The sequence below is a fragment of the Eptesicus fuscus genome, chromosome 8 (assembly GCF_027574615.1).
Source record: "Eptesicus fuscus isolate TK198812 chromosome 8, DD_ASM_mEF_20220401, whole genome shotgun sequence".
Taxonomy (NCBI): Eukaryota; Metazoa; Chordata; class Mammalia; order Chiroptera; family Vespertilionidae; genus Eptesicus; species Eptesicus fuscus.
The window spans coordinates 87,015,678-87,038,661 of record NC_072480.1 but is presented as its reverse complement, the minus strand read 5'-3'; the positions used below and the strand labels follow the sequence as shown (position 1 = coordinate 87,038,661).

The window sequence follows — 22,984 nt, the reverse complement described above, 5'->3', positions numbered from 1 at the left end:
AAGGCAAAGGATAAACACTGAAGAGATAGAACTATAACTGATTATGAAATTAACAAAAAGAAAATTTTATGATGAGAAGGAATCTTTCTGAGAATAGGAAGTTTGCTTTGTTGGGAAACTGGATACTACCTCAGAAGACACTTCTAGGAGGAAATGATACATGTGGTGAATAGCTTTTCATTCTTTGATCTCAAATTCATTGTTTTACAAATGTATTTGAAAATATAAAATGGGGAAGATCATAAAAAGCTTTAGAAATAACACTAATATTCCTATTCTGAATCTAAATGTGTGGTATTATCCCTGTAACTATTTACAGAACAAAACACCCTCCAAGTTGATGTATAAAATTAACCATCACACACTAGAGTACGAACTTCAAGAGAACTGTTGTCTGCCATGCTTGTGACTATGTTCCCAGCATCTGTAACAACACCTGGGGCACAGTAGTTGCTTCCTATTTGTGGTTGATGGAATGAATCAAGTCTATAATATTGAATCATGGTTCCTCATATAACAATACCATTCCTTGTCTAAATTCACCCTTCCTCTCCTCAATGATATCTAAATACGGCTTCTAAAACTTACCTGTGGAGCCTTGGCCAGGTTGCTCAGTTGGTTGGAGCATCGTTCCATAGACCAAAAAGGTTGTTGGTTCGATTCCCAGTGGGGGCAGCGAATCAATGTTTCTCAGTGACTGATGTTTCTATCTCTCTCTCCCCCTTCCCATCTCGCTAAAAATCAATAAAAACATATTGAAAAAAAAAAAAAAAGAAATTCGGTCCATTCTCCTTATTCAAGAACTCCTATCATCATGGAAAGATTAACAGCCTTGTTGCTGAAATAACGGAGTCCAGGAGGCACCTGCCCTTTGCAACCCCCAGCCCTAATTGCCTGTAACCATTATGCCCATTCTTATTCCTTTTGCATGCTTCCCCATGTAATCATTGTCCTTCCACCCAATATAAGCACCTGGCTTATAGGGTGAAGGGGTAGTAGAGCAGATTTTTGTGGATGACCTGCTGCTCTCCCATGCTGCCGGCAATACTGGAAGATAAAAATACTCATTTCCGATTGAACCCTGTCTCTGCCTGATTGGCTCAAGTAGTGACAGGCAGCCCGGACCCATTCATCGTCAGGTTTCACCTCTATACACCTCCATTCAAATTTTAAACTGCAGTATTTTAACTGCTGGTAGTTCCTTTGCATTGTTTTCTAAACCTGAATTCCCACTCTTCCAGTACCCCCCCCCCCCCCCCTCGTCCTCATTCCTAACATTTACAACACAATTTTGTCACAATTTCTTTCAGGAGAGCTTTCGCCCAGGCCTTGGGACTATCCCCATCACAGCACTTACGCACTGTATTGCATTTGTCTGTTTACAGGTCTATCTCTCCCACCAAACTGAGTTTGTGAGGACAAATTCAGTAACCTACATATTTGAATATCTACTAGTTCTACAGTACCAGGCATATTGTGGGGCTCAATAAATGTTGGCTGAATTGCATTGAAGGGTGAGGTGGGAGGATTGATGGGGTCAGAAAACGAAAATTCAAAGCATGAAATCTTAAGTTTTGAGGACCTCCAGAGCTTAACTGAGTTGCAGGTCGGCAGAAAGGCCAGAGGTGCGCCAGGCGATGGCCATGGGGTCATACCACCGGGAGGTCAGGTCATTAACGGTAACACCGGTGGGCAAAAAGGACAAGCGGGCAGAGCAGGGGGTAGCGAGCCTCCGGGAGCTGGAATCAGGTGCTAGTCTCCCCTTGTGAGTTTAATTTTACGCTTTTTCAACCACCGTGTGTCCTCTCTCTGCCCTCTTCCACCGCCAGCGCCCTCCCCGCCATCACCACACCAGCCTCCACTTCTGAAGCCTCTTCCCAGGCTCCCCAAAGCCCGCAGGATGCGCCAGGAACCTGGCAGGGGGTGGGGAACCTCCGGCCTACGACATCATCCGGTCTGGCCCTGCCAAGGCATTAGGGGCGAGTTAATTAAATATTTGACCAACGATAGCAGGCTAATTTTAAAGTTGATAATTTTGTATGCCCCTTGCTCCCCCCGCCAATTATGTTATAAATATCCCAATGGCCCTTGGCAGAAAAAAGGTTCCCCACCCCGGGAGAGAAAAGGCAGGTGCTTCGGAACAAAGTGGTGCTTAGTAGCTCCGACCCAAAAGCCCACCATCACCCGTTAGGGTCTCCCCACAGCGTCCACTGCATGTCCACTTTCATTCCAGATGATTTTACTCTGAGGGCTCCCTCTCTCTCTCGCTCGGCCTCCACAGCCCCACGGCGAGGGGAGCCGCCACGTTGCAGCTCTCGCGTGACTTCCACAGCACGCGGCTGGGCGGCGGCCAGCGGGGCCGTCTCCCCGGACACCACGTGACGTGGGGAGGTGACTCGTGTTTCTCCTGAGGTAAAGCGACAGATGATGAGCTCAAAAACAGGGGCTACACTCAGTCTGCGCACCGACAGGGCCCTAGGCTCTAACACGCTGCCCCAGACCCCGCCCTCTTAGGCGAGGGCTCCACTCCGCCTTCCCCGGGGGCGGAACCGGAAGGGGAGGGCCTTTCGCCGCCATGGCAGCCCGCGGGGTCGTGGGCATTTTCCTCCTCTCTGCGCTTCCCCTCTTGTGTCTGGAGCTGCGGCGTGGGATCCCCGACCTGGGTAAGTGTTGGTGTTTCCCGCTGAGCGCCCACACCAGGTATCTTTCCCACGAGTGTGACGTACAAGTACCCGCGTTGACTACGACTCCCAGGCTGCATCGCGCCCACGTCCCGCTTCCGGCGCCGGGTCCCTCCCCACTCTCGCGGGGGACACTCGGCGAGAAAAATGTCCCTGCAGATCTGGCGTATTTTCGCGTGGAAGGAGGGGACAGACGCAGAAAGCAAAGGGACAAACGTAGACACCACTTTCAGTTGTGTTGGATGCTCCAAAGGAAATCACCAGGGCAATGTGACGTAGGCCTCCTGAGGAATCTAGAGAGATTTGAATGATCCGGAGCCACCGCTTTGAAAACCTGGGGCAAAGACACTCCAGACACAAAGAATTGTGACGTGTTGGAGGAAAAGGATGAAGACCATTGGCTGGTCGGGGAGAATATGGGGGAGGAGAGTGGCTGAGGATGCATTCATTGAGCACCTGTTAGATCACCTGTTATGAGCCTAACACTAAGTGCTCTTTCATTCATTCTCCAATCTGGGTACTCTTTAAAAAAAAAAAATTATTATATTTTTTTAAAAATATATTTTTTTTACATAGAGGAAGGGAGAGGGATCGATGACATAGAAACATTGATCAGCTGCCTCCTGCACATCCCCCATTGGGGATGTGCCCGCAACCAAGGTATATGCCCTTGACCGGAATCAAACCTGGGACCCTTCAGTCTGTAGGCTTATGGTCTATCCACTGAGCCAAACCAGTTAGGGCTAATCTGGGTACTCTTACAACCCTAGTAACAGTTGAGGAAACTGAGATGTAGGGAGTAAGGTGCCCTAAGGTTTTAAACAGGTCACTCCAGTCAGTGTGGAGAATTTTCAGGAAGGAAGCTGGAGTGGAAGCAGCGGGGCAGCTTAGGTTTGGAAGTAGGCAAGTAGTGATGATAGCCCAGACGAGGATGATAACTGATGAAATGTGCACAGATTTGGGATATTTACAAAGTACAACCAACTGGGTTTATTGATGAGTAGTCTGGGAAAAGGGAAAGGAGGCATTCAAGGATGTCTTACATGTGAGTGGAACAAAGCCAAGTAGTTGGTAGTGCCATCAATAAAGGAAAATGGTGGCCCTGTGGAACATCAGTCCATTTTTGGACTTATAAGGGGTCAGTTTGGGTATCTCCTCATTAAACCTGGTTCTAAAGTTAGAGACCATGATGAAACTCAGCTTTACTATTTCCTGTCTTTCCATTCTCCCTCAGCCACTCCTAAGAAGTCAGGTACCCATGAATGTTCCTTGAAATAAAATAATACACTAAGGTTGTGAGGTCAGTTCCTGGTCAGACCACATACAAGAAGCAACCAAGAAATGCATGAATAACTGGAACAACAAATCCACATTTCTCTCTCTTTCTCTTCCTCTCCCACTTCAAAATCAATTTTAAAAAGTTGAGAAAAGAAATTAAAATAAAATGCTTTTTAAAAATTTGCCGAAACCGGTTTGGCTCAATGGATAGAGCGTCGGCCTATGGACTGAAAGGTCCCAGGTTCGATTCCAGTCAAGGGCATGTACCTTGGTTGCGGGCACATCCCCAGTGGGGGGGTGTGCAGGAGGCAGCTGATCAATGTTTCCAACTCTCTATCCCTCTCTCTTACTCTCTGTAAAAAATCAATAAAATATATTAAAAAAAAATTTTACAAAGACCCTCCAGAAGCCTGATTCAACTCAAGATGTATTGAAATCTAACAAGACCTTTATCGAAATGAGATATACAGATGTACCCAAAACATGTATACACACTTTAACAGCTGATAGCTCAATTTTGAAAATGAAATGTATTTTAATAAACACTGTCTTTATAATTATTCGTAGTGTGTGTATACATTTTTGGGAATGCCCTATAGAAATGTTAAATTCACACTTACCTATTACAGAATTCACTTTGCTCCTTTACCGCTACAGCGTCCACCTCTACTCTGCCCATTTGGAATCTTCTACTTTGCACTAATATTTGAGTCACAGGTCAATAAGAAGGTGGTTGTTGAGGTTGCAGAAGGATATCTGTTCACACAATCAGCTCTGACCACACTTCTGTACACCTGTTGAGGGCAGAGACCAATCTAATTTGTTTTTGTAGTCCCAGCACTTAATCATAATCTCTAAATTAATAAAGGTAGGCCAAAAGTTATAGAAAATGCAGCTGGGTCCCTGACAACATCTCCACCTAGTTCCGTTAATTTTCACTTAACTCCTTTTTCCTAGAATCCTCTCTCAAGTTGTGAAATTATGGTCATTTACTTTTTAAAAAAAATTAGTATATTTTTAGTGATTTTTAGAGAGAAAGGGAGGGAGAGAGAGAGAAACATCGATGGGAGAGTAACATCAACGTTGATCGGCTGCCTTGATATTGGTTCTGTGATTATCCATTGACAGTATTTAAGTCTGTTTTACCAATCATACATCCCAATGCAGCAGCTACAGGGTTAGTTATGTGTGAAACTGTACTTAAAGATATTGATATTCTTAGCTGGAGCTGTTAATTGAATTTCCAGGGGGTGGTGGGGAGTAGAATTCCGAGACCCATTCATTCCACTGGGCTGTATTTTTGGACATACATTGAAAAATGATCCCTGTTTTTTTCTACTGTATAAAAGCCTTCATTGCCAATGCATTTTTACTTGTACTCAAGCTAAGTACAAGTAAATTTTAATGCTGGTTCCTCACACTTGTTATCCTTTAAATGACCTGCATATGGGCTCTTGAGAGTAGTTACAAAATTTTTAAAAAATTTTTTTTACCTAAAAAGTGTACACACAAACTAATTATTTTCTATTCCCATATAACATTTGCAAATTGCTTGCTTGTTAGAACAGAAAGCAATATTATGGAACATAAATCCCATAACTGAGTGGTTTCTTTAAATACCAGTACTCTAGTATGAAATTACTTTTGTAATGGCCAGTTACCCCAGATTTACTTGTTGTATTGAGCAATACCTGAATCAGTAGTTAATGCTGTCAAAAGTTGGAGGGACTCTAATGCAAAAAATATAATTGTAAATATATATCTGTCTGCTTATATAATTCCTTCTTTAATTTTTAGTTAATTCACTAACTACTAGCCACATCACATTGGTAAAATGTTTCCTCTGTACCTCTGCCTGGTAATTTTTGAGACTTACAAAATTAAACTAAAAATTCCTGGCAGGTAGAAACCATTTGTAATCCAACTTTATAGCTCCATTCCTTCACCATTTAGCAAATTATATTACATAAAGTGGGCACTTTTTTGCTGACTTAATTTTAATCTTGGTTCTTAAAACAATATGTACAACCAAAATCCTGATTTTTTTCTAGGCAAACACATATATAGTAATTTTATTTACAAATGACCAAATTGAGACATAAAGTGTACACACACATGCAAAAGAGAAATAAAGTACAGTTTCAAAATATAACGGTGAGAAATAAGACATTAGTGTTTCAGTGGAAATGACTGTGTGTGTGTGTGTGTGTGTGTGTGTGTGTGTGTGTGAATGACTTTTTAAATAGAATTAGAATTTGAAAAGATGATAACATCACCATCATTTACTTTTTAAATATATGGATAATTTTATCTCCTCTGGGCAGAAGGGAAACCAGAATTTATGCATTAATGATAGTACTAATATTTATAATGTAGATAGTCACTTGCATTAAACTTATATTACTGAGACAAAAGAGGCTCTAGAATTGTTTTCTGAAAACTTTTTGGTATTGACGAACATGATGAATTTTGGTGCCTAAAGGATATGAAAAATCATAAGACAGTTGCATAATTTAAATTTTACTGTATTTTTCTAGGACAAATAATTTTCTAATTTGTTATTACTTATTAGTAGTATCAAGAAAAGTGTTTTTAATTTTAATTTTTTTCCTTTATAAGGAATTAAAGATATAATTTTGCTGTGTGGCCGGATTTTCTTACTGCTTGCTCTTCTTACTTTAATTATTTCTGTGACTACCTCATGGCTTAACTCATTTAAACCTTCCCAAGTTCATCTGAAAGGTAAGTTTATTGTTTATCTACCTTTTTATACTATTCTTTTAAAATTTTTTTTATTGTTTAAAGTATTACATATGTCTCCTTTTTCCCATGATTGATTCCCCCTCACCCCCCCGCCACTCCCACCTCTCAGAACAAGTCCCCACTGCCCCAGTGTCAGTGTCCATTGGTTATACCGATATGCATGCATACCAAGTCCTTTGGCTGATCTCTAACTCCTCTCCCCTGCCTTCTCTCTGAGGTTGGACAATCTGTTCAGTGTTACCTTGTCTCTGGATCTGTTTTTGTTCATCAGTTTATATTGTTCATATGTCCCACATATGAGTGAGATCATGTGATATTTATCTTACTCTAACTGGCTTATTTCGCTTAGCATAATGCTCTCCAGTTCCATCCATGCTGTTGCAAATGGTAAAAGTTCCTTCCTTTTTACAGCAGTGTAGTATTCCATTGTGTAGATGTACCATAGTTTTTTAATCCACTCATCTGCTGATGGGCCCTTAGACTGTTTCCAAATCTTAACTATTGTAAATTGTGCTGCTATGAACATAGGGGTGCATATATCCTTTCTGATTGGTGTTTCTGGCTTCTTGGGATATATACTTTTCTAATGAAATGTTTCCTTTATATATTCTAGAACTTGGCACAATAAGAACCATTTTACCATTAATTTGCAGTGTAATTTCAAAGTAGAGTAATCATTACAACTTGAGGCGTGATTTTTAATGGACCATAAATCCCAACATTTTTTGAGAAATCATATATTTTCCTTATATATTCAAAACTATATAACTTTTAGGTTTGTACATTGAAAATTCTCATTTTAAATTGTGCAGCTTAACTGCTGTTTGATAGGTACACCTTATAAACTATTATACAAATGTTAAATATACATATCATTCATCTCTAAAGACTTTTTATCCTAAGTTATTTTTCACTAGAGGCCTGGTGCATGAAAATTCATGCATGGCGGGGACTGGGGGGGGGGGGTCCCCTCAGCCCGGCCTGCCCCCTCTCACAGTACAGGATCCCTCAGAGGTGGGAGGCGGCCCGGCGATCAGGGGAAGGTGATGCCCCCATCACACCTCTGCTGCTGCCACTGCTGGCAGCACAGGCCTCGGCCGGCCCTGGTTACTGGAGCCTCGGGCTGGTCCTGAGCGGCTGGGCAGCCGCCATCCGAGGCTTGCCTGCACCTTAGATAGGATTTCCAAAAATTACTAGCTTATCAAAGGCTTCTAATACAAATTCTCACTTATTAAAAAAAAACTAAACTAAGAACAAGCATAGTTTCCTAAAATTAAGAGCACCTAACTATACATAAGTGAATAAATAAAATGCCAGAATAAAATCCTGTCTAACAAAGAGGGAATGTGCTAATTGACCATCATGCCCTCACAAAGATGGCGCCGCCCACAGCCACAAGATGGCAGCTCCCTGCGGGGTGGCAGGTGTGTAGCACGGGCCCGGCTGTTCTGCGCCTGCCTCCAGAGTCCCCCAGTCCCCTCAGCCCCCCAGCTGCCCAGGGCCGGCCTGAGGTGCAGGCAAGCCTCGGATGGCAGCTGCCCAGCCGCCCAGGGCCGCCCGAGGCTCAGGTTACCAGGGCTGGCCAAGGCTTGAGCTGCTGGCAGTGGCAGCAGCAGAGGTGTGATGGGGCGTCGCCTTCCCCTGGTCGCTGGGTTGCCTCCTGCCTCTGAGGGCTCCTGGACTATGAGAGGGCAGGCTGGGCTGAGGGACCCCCCTCCAGTGCATGAATTTTCATGCACCAGGCCTCTAGTTTTTATATAATTCCACATTTATGTTAAACATGTCTACCATTGTCCCAATTCTTCTACAAGCTTCTTTAGCTGCCTCTCTGAATGCTGGCTCAGGGTGAGCAATTTTCACAAAATCTGCTAAGTTGGCCACCCTGCACAAGGCATGAGAGAGTTCGTCAAAGATGAGCAGGGTCTGTCACGCTTGCAGCGTGGAACACACAAGTGCCACCAGCAAGTCTGTCTTTCTCAAGGTGTTCCTTCTGGGCGATACAAAATCCTTCTGGGGTAGTATTAGAAGCCTTTTAAAACAATATTGTAGTTTGCCTCAGAACAGATTAATCCTAAAACTTATGCCTACATTGTTATAGCCTATTAGAAGTTTGCCAATAATGAATTTGGGGCATTATGCTTTCTTGTTTATGTAAATGTAAATGTAAATAAATACAAAAGGAAAATGATCAGTGTTTAATGTATAGCCCTTTCAGATTAACTATGAATAAAACCATAATCCTAAAAGTTTACACTATTCAACCCTCACATAAGAGACAATGTGGATGTTTCCTAAACATAGATTTTGGAAATTTTTCTTGTTTTGGTAAATGATTTGATCTCTTATATTTCAAATTACTATATTGGAAAATGGAAATAACTCCCTGTAGATTCTCTAAGCAACTCTATATGAAACACATTTTGATATGAGGAGGATATTTGCTGCATATATTAAACTATCAGGTCAACTATTCTACGTTTTATAAATAAGACAGTGTCTTACCTTAAGTTGTACCTTTTTGTTGCCGGGAGTGTAAGTCATTTTGGTACATTTTTAGTGGACAGTTTTGAGACATAATCATCACTGAAGGCTGAAACTGTGTAGAGGGCCTAGTTATTGTCAAATTTTCTTAAAATGAATAAAAAAATAAGTCTACCCACACACTTTTTATCTTTCCTACTGTCATATGCCCATCATAAGCTTTCTTGAAGCCTCCTCACCAGAACTATAACATATAATACTAACACATATTATAATTCTTGTTTCAGAGAAGACCTCTTCTTACTGAATTTACTTACAGATTTCTTAGTTTCAACTGTTCTCATTATTTCAGAATATCTGTTTTTTGAAGGCTTGTCTAAAAAAATTTTAAGATCTACAGACTATTTTCAGAGAAAATAGCATTCAACTTATTGATACTTGGGAATTAAAAAAACACTTCTATGTTTTGATGTCTTAGATGAAGAAGAGAAGAATGGGCAAAGGCAAAAACTGGCGAGAAAAAAACAACAAGAGGCACAGGGTGAAAAGGTAAAGCATAATTTTTAGCGAATATACCTAGAAAGAATACAAAAATATCTGGGGCATTTAAAATTTAGGTGTATTGCTGTCTGTGCTCAGATTTTTTAAATTATTGAGGTCAAATTCAGTGATTTAAAATTAATCATTCTAAAGGGTACAATTCAGTGGCATTAACAGTAACAATGTTGTGCAACCACAACCTCTATCTAGTTCCAAAACATTTTCTTCACCTCCAAAGAAAACCCCACCTTTCAGCCAGAACTGCCATCTTCCATTTAATTCACCAAAATGACTAACACAAAGGAAAGAAGAAAGGCATCCGCTGTATGTTCTCAAGACTCAAGGCCTATTAGAAAACCTGGAGTGGCTCCTTTGGCAGAATACATTGTGAATCTACAAGTAAGGTGATATTGTAGACATCAAGGGGTTGGGCACTGTTCAGAATGCCCCACAAATGTTTCTCTGGCAAACTGGAAGAGTACAACGTCACCCCCATGTGGTGGGCCCTGTCGTAAACAAACAAGGGCAAGGTTCTTGCCAAGAGAATGTCTGTACCTGTTGAGCATGGTAAGCACTCGAAGAGCCGAGATAGCTTCCTGAAAAGTGGGAAGGAAAGTGACTAGAAAAGAAGGAAGCCAAAGAGGAAGGTACCTGGGTTCATCTGAAGTGTGAGCCTGCTCCACTCAAGAGAAGCACACTTTGTGAGAACCAATGGGAAGGGGCCTGTGCTGCTGGAACCCATTCCCTATGAATTCATGGCATGATAAATGTAACAAAAAAAGAAAGGAAGAAAAGAAAACGCATACCCATTAAGCAGTTACTTCCTCATTTCCCCTCCTTTCATCCTCTGGCAGCCACCAATCTGCTTTCTGTTTGGATGTATTTATCTGTTCTGGATATTGCATACAATGAAATCATACAACATGGCCTTTTGTGTCTGGCTTTTTTCACTTAGCATATTTTCCAGTGTTCATCCATAAAGCATGTATCAGAACTTCATTAATTTTTATGGCTGAGTGATTTTCTATTGCCTGGAACTATCAAAATTTAATTATTCATTTATTCTCTGATGGACATTTATGCTGGGGTTCTTTTCCCAGCCTTACAAAGGGTTCAGCATTCTGGAGAAAGGGGCTGTGCATAGATGATTAAGAAGGAGTCCAAGGAGGAAAGATATTTTTGAAAGGCATTGGGGGTCAGAGGAGCTTCAGCTAAAAGGAACTGAAGACTCTCCCTTGACCAAGGACCCATGCTTTTATTCAACACGATTTATCCTAAGGCAAGGTGGAAATATACACTTCAAAGGGTACGGTATCAAAGGGTAGAATGCAGAAGCATTATCAGTTTGGGGAATAGCCTACAGCTGTTCAGGTGTTTGGCCAACAGGAGGCAATAAAATGCCCTGAGCTGTCTGGCAGTTAACAATCCTATTCAAGTTTGGGGGAAGTGCCATTTAGCTGTTTCCAACAGGTAAGTTACATATGTGGCTCACCCTTGTTGAGCCGCCCAAGTCCCATCAACCTTTTGATGGAACTCTTGTCATTACTACATGCTGGAATTGGTTCTCGGCACATTTAGGTTGTCTCCTCCATTTGGCTATTGTGAATAGTGCTGCCAGTGTTAACTATGATAGAATTAACCAGTGAATCCATTTGGTCCTGAGTTTTTCTTTGGTGGTTTGTAATTACTGATTCAATCTCTCCTTAGGTCTGTCCTGTTTCTTCTTGAGTCAGTTTTGATAATTTGTATATTTCTAGGAATTTGTCCATTTCATTTTGGTTATCTAAGTATTCTGTTATATTCTTTTTTATTTCTATAAGGTTGGTAGTAATATCCCCATATTCATTTCTGATGTTATTTTTTCTTAGTCAAGTTATAGGTTTGTCAATTTTACTCATCTTCTCAACTAATCCATTTTTGGTTTTGTTGGTTATATTGTTTTCTAGAATTCTGTATGTTTTTATCTCTTGTAATCTTCATTGTTTGCTTCCTTATTTATTCTAGCTTTGGGTTTAGTTTTTTGTTTTTTAAAAAAATATATTTGATTGACTTTTTACAGAGAGGAAGGGAGAGGGAAAGAGAGTTAGAAACATCGATGAGAAACATCGATCAGCTGCCTCCTGCACACCTGCCACTGGGGATGTGCCCGCAACCAAGGCACATGCCCCTGAAGGGAATCGAACCTGGGACCTTTCAGTCCGCAGACCGACGCTCTATCCACTGAGCCAAACCGGTTAGGGCTGGGTTTAGGTTTTTTATTTCTAGTTTTTTTAAATGTAAAGTTTACTGATTTGAGGTCTTTCTTCTTTAATTAGATGTTATATCAGTTACCACTCCTCCAACTGCCCTCACATATAGTGGTTTGGGGATTGTAATATTTATTTCATCAGTAATGAAATTTGGAGTCCAAAAATAGTTTCTACTTTAACATGATCGAGCTATCAATTAATGTTCTCCCAAATGAGTTCATGTCTTGGACAGATTGTCCTGACTTTAAGCTCCTAGAAGGAATCTTTGCATCTCCAGCCCTCAGTTTTTGTTGCATTGAAAGTACATTAAAGGATATAGAGGCAACTGCCATACAAACAAACGTATAGAACATTTGTTTTTATTTGCATTATGTACAAATGCAAATGTTTAGAGAGTGATGCAAAGGTGGTAGATGTTGCTTTTTTGGCAAAATTGAGTTAATGTGAAAACAACTTCTAAGTTGGTTCTTACTGACAACTTTATAGACTGTAAAATCTTAGGAATGTTAATGTATAGTAACAACACCTAATTTACTTTTTTGAACAGGCCAGCAGATACGTAGAGAATGTTCTAAAACCTCATCAGGAAATGAAATTGAAAAAACTGGAAGAGCGCTTTTATCGAATGACGGGTGAAACCTGGAAGTTAAGCCATGGTCATAAACTTGGGGTTAGGAAATATTCCATTTTATATTTTGAATTCTATTACTTATGTTTTGTTTTACATATATTGATTTTTTAAATTGCAAATGATGCTAACCTGTTAATGCAGCCATTTTTAGGATTTTTTATTAGTGGTTATATATCAATTTTTATTCAGCATATTTGTGTGTTGAGCAGTTAAGTGCCTAAGAACATGTAACTTAGAGCCTTGAAAGGCTCTGACATAAGGTAATCTTTATGAAAACTATGGACTCTGTCACTGTGTTTCATATGAGGGAATTCATATTTTTCCTCAAGGGAGATCTCCAAGGTATTATAAGCTCACATTATATTCACTTTGTTTGGCTCTTCCTTTGTAAAGCCAAATTAACCTTTGACTCTTTTTTTCCTTTGGCCTCAAATACGAATTTTGTCATTTGCTACTGGAAGTTTATAATTTCGTTTTCTTACAGAGGAAAAAGGATATTTATAAATGAATTAGGTTTTAGAATAACTGGCTGTAGACTTTATGTGTAACCTTATTTCTGTCCCCAAAACTTATTTGCTTTTTGTTTATACTGCACCTGTCACCATGTTGTACAGAAAATGACTTAGTAAAGGTGAACAGGATTTCGATAGTGAAGCAGAATCAGTTTTTATTCATTGCATAATGGTAAATATATCATTAAATAATCAAGGGTGGGTAATAAAATTAATGCAAATGCACCTGCTCCATATGGGGATTTCACTTCTGAGTTGAATTTGCCTTTTGTTCAGTTTTGTTAGCCTTATTTTAGCCTGCCATGTCTCTTTCTGAAATGGTCACAGTGTGAATTAGTCATTCTGTCCCTTGCTTTTACACTGTATCTTCATGGCACTAGTAGTACCATGGCTAGTGGGGACAACAAGAAGTTGGACTGGGTGGACCTTCAGTGTTATTTATAAGGTAAGGCTCTCAGGACTATCAAAGAACATGAGCATTGGAATGTAGAGCTGAAAGAAAGTCTCTCTCAGCTGATCCAGCCCCAGAATTTGCAGTGAAGTGGCTTACGTTTGGTCAGTTAATTGTTCAGCATCAGGATTTCTCGACTTCCTTTCCCTATGCTCCTTCCACAACTTCTCTTAGGATAGAGGAATGGGGAAAGCCGCCCATCAAAATGGTGGCCATTTTAGTCTGATAAAGAGAACTTTTAGAAGGTCAGTGGATATGGAAGAAAGACATTAGTGAGCTAATAAGTATACATTCGAGAATTTGACACTTAAGTGAATTATCTTGCCAAGGAAGAAATTTTAATACATAATATTAATAAAAATAATCTTTATGATTCTGGAATAAAATCCTTTGCCTCCTAAAGTGATTAATTCAAATGGAAGCTCAAAGTTTTAGTTTGAGAACTAAAGCATATGTACATATGACAAGATATTAGGGCTGCATTTAGCTATGGAAGTTTTGCATCACGCAAGCATGTCAAACTCACGGCCAGCGGGCCGCATGTGAGTTTGACATGCTTGAGAGACATGTTTTTACATATATGTACTATGTTCACAGCCGTTTAAGGCAGCATTCCTTGCTCTGCCTTGCTTCCTTTACTGAAAGGAGGAAAGGATATCTCCAGGTTTTCTTCTTTCTTCCATCCTACTGAAAACCTTGGGAGTCAATTAAAATGGAAAGGCCTGTCTCAGCCTTGTATCTATCAGACCGAACACCAGCGCTGGATAAGGGTAGTGTCTACAAGATGTTAAGCTCCATGTTTTCCTGTCTACGGAGATAATGCTTTAATTTTCTGGATCTTATAGGGACTTAATTATATTTTCTACTGGCATGCCATCAGGGTAAGAGAAATAACCATTGTGAATACAGTTGATAGGAAGCAACTCTTTAGAAATTGTCCGTTGTTTTTGACTAGGGTGATGAAGATTTGACGGTTGAAAATGACAGTCAGACATCTGTTGAAACAGCAAACAGAAAAGCAGCAAAGAGACGGAACTTGCCTAAGCCTTCAACCAAGGTTTCACCACCTGCTGAACAGCCCACGCAGAAGGAGGTTGGTTACTTAATGCCTGCTCATTGCACTGTCTCATGGTATGGCAGGAACCTTGTTCTTGGGTGAGGTGGTACACTGAGGGAAGAAGGACTGGCTTTTTAATCCAGATGTTTTCCCACTAATTTACAAAGTGTTCGCCTTCATTAAGGGTCACTTTCTTTTTTTCTTTTTTTAAAATATATTTTATTGATTTTTACAGAGAGGAAGGAAGAGGGATAGAGAGTTAGAAACATCGATGAGAGAGAAACATCAATCAGCTGCCTCCTGCGTACCCCCCAGGGGGGATGTGCCCTCAACCAAGGTACATGCCCTTGACCGGAATTGAACCTGGGACCCTTGAGTCCAAAGGCCGATGCTCTATCCACTGAGCCAAATCAGTTAGGGCTAAGGGTCACTTTCCCTGCTTAATGTTAGTGTTCTGAACCAAACTTAGAAGGAAGCTATGACGAGAAATGATAATAGATTTAGAAAATACTCAGTTCTTTTTGAGGAAGTAATTTGGTTATGTAGAAATAAAAAATATAATGTTTACTAAGGAAACATCCCTATGGGTAGCTAAGACATGGTTAAGCCATATTTAGTGGGTGGCTGCAATTAACATGAGTGTGTCATTTTCCTCAGTGGCACTTCTAGGGAATGGGTCAGTGACCATTCACTTTGGAACAGTGCACAGGTTTATTATTCCATCTTTCCTTTCAAACTTTTCATCCTTAAGTAAATTTGAAGCTAGCAAAGATTGGAAATAAGAAGTCTGTTTTTACCGCCTCTTAAGGAAAGCTGATAGGTTATCTATGCCATCCTTGAAAGTGGTTTCTAATGTATTTCTTTTCAATCTGAGGTTTCCTGATGCCTTAATGGAGCTTGAGGGTGAGAATCAGTTCATGGAACTATTTCTTATATTTCAAAAGATCTAATGAACTGGATGGACTAGTTAAAAATTCAAGATTCTTTGCTTTGACTGTCACATGCTTTTGATATCAAAGGAAAACAAATGGTTTATTTAATAAATGCAATTAATATTAGTTAGATGAAAAGTTATAAAACGTGGAATTCTATGGTATTAAACAACAAAACGTGTACCTAGAGGTGAAATTGTTGGTAATAAGTATTTTAATGAGAGAAAATGGTCTGAACACCTGGTTTTTAAAGAGATTAACCAAAACAGGGAAGCATTAAGTAAATCATGAAAGCAACCAAAGTGAATGGTTGTTAACCAGTCCTGTAGAATTGCCAGTGAAGAAAAATATGCACTCATCTTAAAATGTATATATGTATGAACCTAAATTATTTTTGGGGTCTTAATGAAATATGTACAGATTGGTAGCTGTCATCTTAAAATCCTATTTTTATGATCTTTTGTTAGCACAAGTTTGCTTACCCAAAAATGTTTAATTGAGCTCTCATTCGCATTGTAAGCTTACAAGTGAATATGAAAATATTTCATTAAGCTTCGATGTATTTAAACTCTATATTGAAAAGTAACTCTTTTTATCGATAATTTTTTTCTTCAAAATGTTTATATTCCTACTAGAGGCCTGATGCATAAAATTCGTGCACTCGGGGTGGGGGGGGGGCAGTCCCTCAGCCTGGCCTGCACCCTCTTGCAGTCCAGGAGCCCATAGGGAGCAGGCCTAAGCCATCAGTCGGACATCCTTAGTGCTTGCCAGCCATGAGCCCGGATTCTGGCTGAGTGGTGGTCCCCCTGTGGGAGCGCACTGACCACCAGGAGGCTGCTCCAGCATTGAGCATCTGCCCTCTGGTGGTCAGTGCACATCATAGCGACTGGTCGTTCCACTGTTTGGCTGATTTGCATATTAGCCTTTTATTATATAGGATTACTAATACTTACTTTTCCTTAGGTTCCAGATTTACCTGAAGAACCCTCTGAAACAGCTGAAGAAGTAAGATTTTCTTTCTTTAAAAATTAAATATATTTTCTATTTCCTTTAACATCGAGTATATCTTGTCTAAATTTGGGTTTTGAAAGTGAAGATAGCATACGTGTTTCTGTGATTGCACTGTAACTAGTCTTGTTTTGAATATGGTAATATCAAACACCCCCGCCCGCCCCTCATGTCCTGTTTTGGCAGCCCTGATGTCTACTGAGTGTGTTTTTAGAGCTTAGGCAGAGTTAGAATACATGGCTTTTCTATAGAATTGTACACCTGAAACCTATATAATTTTATAACCAATGTCACCCCAATAAATTCAGTTGGGGGAAAAATATATATATATACATATATATATTACGGGCTTTTCCAGAACTTCAAGTCAGCAAATGAGTTCCTTAATTAAAAGATGAAAATAGGCAGATGACTTCAAATTGCAATTTTCCCCTTAAAAAAGAGAAAGCAAAGAATGCAGCTACTTTTTAGATGTTTGAATGGAAGGATGGTTTGCTGTTTGGGAGGCAGGGTCGGACTGAATCCCACTCTGTATTGAGCTGCTTTCTGCCCAGGTGCTTTGTTATTATCTAAGCTGCCGTTCGGCCATTGCCCAGCTTAGTTTTAGACACATCTCCAATGCCCTCGAGCACATATCTTTAAAGCCATTAAGTCATTTAGGCAAAGGAGAGCCCTAGTGGTTTTCCATTACTAGAGCTCAGTGACTGTTAGACGCCTTAAAAATCATTTTTGCAACAGTCAAGAAAGCCATTGGGAGTGTCTCATTTTTGTCAACACATTTTGTAACATTTAAGTTTAGAACTTTGGATGTCAGAGGAAAATCCAAAAGTCCTACAGAAATAGAGATAATGAAGTGTGTAATGCAGGAGAAACACAATGTTGTTTTTTTAAAACACACACACATAATTCCTCCCCGTTATACGTGATAAATTCATGCCTATGATTTGTCTGTCCTGACAAACATTCTCACTTCTTGTCAAGCTCTGGGTTGGTATCCATGACAACAATGTATAATACAGGAGTATTTAAATATAGCTCATGTTTGACAGGGAACTCCTTTGATGAATTTACTCTGGCTTTAAAACACATGAAATTGTTTTACACAACAGCAGGTGCATGGATTATAGACCTCAGGTTGTCAGCGAATCCTTTTAAATTATACCTTTTTGTGGTTATATGTAAAAGGACGGTGCTTTTCCCCCAATCTCAGATCTTCTGTCCCTAAAGAGGTTGAGGAACCTCCACTACAGAGGCAGTTGATGTTGCTTTCCTCTTGTAGAGAGTTATTTATAGTCATTCCATTTTGTTTTCTTCTCTACCCTTTTCCAGTACTTGTTAGGGGCTATTTTGTGTTACACTCATTTGAAGTTTATGTCAGAGTAATGGAATTTTCAAGCTGGAATGAACCTAAATAACTCATCCCATCTCCCTACTTGAGGCTGAAGCCACAGACAGGAGGAGTTTCTGAGGAACCTGCTGGGAGAACCGAGGCCTCTGGCTGTAGCCAGTACTCCCCGCTTATTCACTCTATAAGCAATACTGTCCCTCTTTCCTGCTCCCTTCTCTGATGTTTGGTCCTCTTTGTTCTGTTTTTGGTTAATAAAGTCAACAGAATTATAGTAAATAATTGTTACCTGAGAATCACATGTAAAATATATGCACTATATATTGTTTTAATTGGTATAAGCAACTTTTATAATAAAGTTTTATTAAGAATATTAAGAATGCCACTAATGTATAGTTAGTTGATACTGCTTGATACTTTTACGGTGTATTTTATTCCACATTGATCAAGAAAAGCTAAATATTGGAATATTTTGATTCTACCAGAATCATCATTGGGAAAGGCATTTTCCATCTGTACATTTACTGCTTATAGACTTCTAAGAAGTCAGTGCAAAAATTCTTAATTCCCTACCAACCAGTCATAAGCTGTTAGTCTTATTTCCCCGGGTGACATTAAATAAATACACTTTTATTGATTTCAGAGACAGGAAGGGAGAGAGAGAGGGATAGAAAAATCAATGATGAGAGAATCATTGATCAGCTGCCTCCTGCACGCCCCCTACTGGGAATTGAGCCCACAACCCAGGCGTGTGCCCTGACCTGGAATCGAACGGTGACCTGGGTTCATGGGGTCCTGATTTATGATAAGGGAGGGAGGGATGTGAAATATAATTAGTGCAGTTCTTTCTGAAGTAGTACACTCTGATTTTTGTAATACCTGTTACCATATTACCACAGTAACCACTTTCATTATTGTATGCTATCATTTTAAGAATTACTTCATTTTAAGAATTACCTGGGAACCAAATTTTAATGATTGCTGCTACTTCTAATTTATATGTAATTTAAAAATCTGCATTTGTGACAGTGATGTACTTTCTAATTTTGAATTGTATCCCAGGCATTTTATCCATTCATAAGTCAGTCCAGTACACTGTTGGTAATATTAAGAGAAAATGCACAACCAACTTTCACGATACAGAACAGTTGCTCGATTTCAAACAATAATAGTTCATTTCTCTCAAGTTTCATTTAATCATAATGGAAAAAACATTAATTCACTATATTTTAACCCCAGTTTCTCAAAAAGCATTTGGCTTAAATTCTGGACCAGATCACAGAACAAACCATCACTAAAAAGTTAAATCTTATTTCTAAAAATAAGCAAAATTGACCTTTTAGTCTGTGATTCAGTTATTCTGTATTTCTTTGTTTTATTATAAAACTTTTATGTAGAAATAATAACAGCTAAACTGATTTGGATGTGAGTCAAATACCTTATCTACTTGAATGGAAATATTTTCTAATATGGCTTTCCTCAAGGGGGTAGGTACTATTATAAAACCATCATTTCACCCTAGCTGGTTTGGCTCAGTGGATAGAGCATCAGCCTTTGGACTGGGTTTGATTCCGGTCAAGGGCATATGCCCGGGTTGTGGGTTCGACCCCCCAGTGGAGGGTGTGCAGGAGGAAGCCAATCTGATTCTCTTTCATCATTGATGTTTCTATATCTCTCCCTCTCCCTTCATTTCTAAAATGAATTAAAAATATGTTTATATATAAAACACCACCATTTCTATATACTGTGATACTAACATAACTTCAGACTGTAAGAAAGGGTTTCCTGACAGTTAAATAATGAACATCAGAAGAAATGACTAATTAATCATCTTTTCTTTTTAGAATGTCCTTTAGTATACTGGCAGTTTGTAAGCTCCTTATAGCTGTTTTACTGACAGTTTTATCAAAGGGAAGGTTACAGGAAAATTCAGTACATTATGCAGATAAAGCAGGACTGCTCCCATGATAGTTCTCCAAGCTCTCAGCAACCAGGACCCGTTCTCAGCTTGTCTCCTTTGCTTAGCTGGCCTAGCATGGTGCACAGCCCACAGCAGTAGAGTGGACAGGGGAACTTTTTGTTCCCTTCAATCGAGTGTTTGGCACTGGACCTTCCTGGTTGGGTAGGTCACTTTTGAAGCCCAATTGCAGACTGGATGTGATCTGGGCAGGCAGATTGTTTAGTCTCGGGTGTCCTCTCTGGAAGGCTCTCCTCAGTCAATAGGAAGATGTTTTTCAGTTTCAGAATTATTTCTGTTTAGTGAATTTTATATGGATCTTTATGTTGGTCTACTCTCTCAGAGCTAATTCCTGCAAAATCCCTCGTGAGTTTTTATAATCACAGATATTATCATTTTGGAATTGCATAGAGCAGTGGATTGGAATTCTTATCTGAACATTTTTATCCCTCAGGTGGTTACTGTAGCTCTCCGGTGTCCAAGTGGGAGTGTCCTGAGGAGAAGGTTTCTTAAGTCTTGCAGTTCACAGGTGAGGAAATTCGTATTTTGAGAAATATTTTTATTGAATCTGACAATAGTTTATTCTCATGCAGTGGGAGAGGTTTTACCTGTTACCTGGTGCTCTCATCACTTACATGTAGTCCATGTTGAGGATAAAGGGCATTTCTATGTATACTACGTTGCAGAAACTTAGGTAATTAGGCCTGCTTTTGAACTGTGATTGCTGCAAATTTTTTTCAGTTTTCCATTTTCCTGTTTATTTTTTGTCTTTTTGTTGTTGTTACACTTACATTCTCACAGCTTGGTGGGTAAGATGCTTTCAAAGCAACCGGTACTAACTTTGTTCCCATTATCCATTAGTTCCTGCTTGATTTTGATGTGGCTAAGATTATGATTCAAATCATTTTTTCCCCCAAATGCTAAACTTTTGTTCTCAATCTTTTTATTTTTTCATTCTTTTTTACCCTTGCTTTTTCTTAATCTTTTTACTGAATAACTAGAAGCCCGATGCACAAAGATTCGTGCTAGAATGGGCCTTCTTTAACCTGGCTACCGGCACCGCCTTTCCACTCCAGCCCAGCCCCGAAGCCACCTCTTTCCACTCCAGCCTAGCCCCGAAGCTGCCTCTTTCCACTCCAGCCCCGCCTTCCCACGCTGCCCAGAGACCCTGAGAGACCGGGGGTGGGGTGGAACACCTGTGTCGCCCGCCCCCAGTCGCTCAGCGCCTGTGTGTGCAAATTAATCGCCATATTTGTTGGGTTAATTTGCATACCACTCCTGATTGGTTGGTGGGCGTAGTGGAGGTACGGTCAATTTACATGTTTGTCTATTATTAGGTAAGCTCTTTCCCTTCACTATGATTGGGGCCTTGCTATTTGTTAAATGCCTCTGCCTACTGTGGGTGCCAGTAGTCCTTGGGCCTTAAACAAAATGTATTAAAGGTTATTTATATCTCAGAATTTATGATATGCTATTTTTCTTTACACTCCAGAAAGTCCCTTTGAAAAGTGTAAACGTTTCATTATGCCTAGGGGCATGTTTTAACAATGAACGAATTGTAAAATATCATGACGACCCTGAGGGACACCAGAGTGTACAGTATTGACAACTACTTTTCTTATCTTTTAGGTTTTACTTGACTGGATGATGAAAATTGGGTACCACACATCCCTATATGGCCTTTCTACTTCCTTTCCCAGAATACCTCTGGAAGTTGAGGGAGGCTGTTCACTGCAGGACATAGGAATAACTGTGGATACTATACTCAATGTGGAGGAAAAAGAGCCATGCAACTAGAAATGAAGAATACCTGTTCTACATAAAACCAGTTATGTTGTGACCTTACAGGACAACAAAGGATTCACATTAAAATCATGCCATACCTTGATTGAGCTCAAGGCAGTAAACACTTTAGTGTTAATATCCATCCTATCTAATAAAGAGGGAATATGCTAATTGACCCTCACGCCATTGCAAAGATGGCAGTGCCCACAGCCAATAAGGAGGGAATATGATAATTAACTGCCCTGCCCTCAAAGATGGCGGCACCTACAGCCAAATAAGGAGGGAATATGCTAATTGACTGCCCCGCCCTCAAAGATGGTGGTGTTCACAGCCAATAAGGAGGAAATATGCTAATTGACTGCCACGCCCTCAAAGATGGCAGCGCCCACAGCCACAAGATGGCAGCACCCAGTCCCCTCAACCCCGCCAGGATGGCAGGTATGCGGCAAGGCTGGGCCTGCCTCCGGAGTCCCCTAGTCCCCTCAGCCTCCCAGCCGCCCAGGGCCGGCCTGAAGCACAGGCAAGCCTTGAATGGTGGCTGCCCAGCTGACGCCCAAGGTGCAGGCAAGCCTCAGATGTCAGCTGCCCAGCCGCCCAGGGCTGTCTGAGGCTCAGGTAACCAGGGCCAGCCGAGGCTTGCAATGCCAGCAGTGGCAGCAGCAGAGGTTGATGGGGCATTGCCTTCCCCTGATTGCTGGGTCGCCTCCCATCCCTGAGGGCTCCCGGACTGTGAGAGGGGGCAGGCCAGGCTGAGGGACCCCCCACTCCAGTGCATGAATTTTCATGTAACGGGCCTCTAGTGGGAATATATGAACATAAAGGGTTAGGAAAGGAGTGCTTTCTACATATAGTGAATCTTATTCTTAGGTATCACCTTTGATCATTTGCAGATCTTTTTTTAAATTTAAAAATTTTTTTCAACTACAGTTATTCAATATTATATTAATTTCAGGTGTACAGCATAGTGAGTAGGCATGTGATTAGACATATAACTCAAGAAGCAATCTCCCTAGTAAGTCTAATACTCCTGACCCCATATGTAGTTATTACAATATTACTGACTATATTCCTTAAGCTGAACTTTACATCCTCATGACTTTTTGTAATTGCCAATTTGTACTTCTTAATCCCTTCACCTTTTTCTCACCCCCAACCCTTCTCCCATCTGGCAACCCTCAGTTTATTCTTTTTATCCATGAATTTGTTTCTGTTTGTTTGTGTATTTTTTTAGATTCCACATACAAGTAAAATCACATGGTATTTGTCTTTCTCTGTCTGACTTATTTCACTTAGCATAATACCCTCTAGGTCCAT

General features: G+C 40.3%; 1 protein-coding gene and 1 pseudogene across 2 annotated transcripts; both read left to right on the top strand.

Annotated features, from left to right (window-relative positions):
- Positions 1–2,438: 2,438 nt before the first annotated feature.
- Positions 2,439–22,936, top strand: UBXN8 (UBX domain protein 8). 2 transcript variants are annotated; one of them, XM_008146202.3, is made up of 8 exons: positions 2,439–2,663; positions 6,579–6,701; positions 9,682–9,752; positions 12,540–12,662; positions 14,542–14,679; positions 16,539–16,580; positions 20,340–20,414; positions 21,515–22,936. In XM_008146202.3, the coding sequence occupies exons 1-8, from the start codon at positions 2,576–2,578 to the stop codon at positions 21,680–21,682; spliced, it is 828 nt and encodes a 275-aa protein (XP_008144424.2). In that variant the 5' UTR covers positions 2,439–2,575; the 3' UTR covers positions 21,683–22,936. The 2 variants fall into 2 exon arrangements, with proteins under 2 accessions (XP_008144424.2, XP_054576044.1); XM_054720069.1 differs by lacking the exon at positions 6,579–6,701.
- Positions 9,958–10,831, top strand: LOC129150001 (60S ribosomal protein L21-like; annotated as a pseudogene).
- Positions 22,937–22,984: the final 48 nt, after the last annotated feature.

What these genes read in the sequence shown, in the direction of transcription:
- UBXN8 (XM_008146202.3), top strand. Translation starts at nt 2,576, where the DNA reads ATGGCAGCCCGCGGGGTCGTGGGCATTTTCCTCCTCTCTGCGCTTCCC. An exon ending in GCCATGGTCATAAACTTGGG is followed by an intron (nt 12,663 to 14,541) that starts GTTAGGAAATAT and finishes GTTTTTGACTAG; the next exon opens with GGTGATGAAGATTTGACGGT. An exon ending in AACAGCCCACGCAGAAGGAG is followed by an intron (nt 14,680 to 16,538) that starts GTTGGTTACTTA and finishes ACTTTTCCTTAG; the next exon opens with GTTCCAGATTTACCTGAAGA.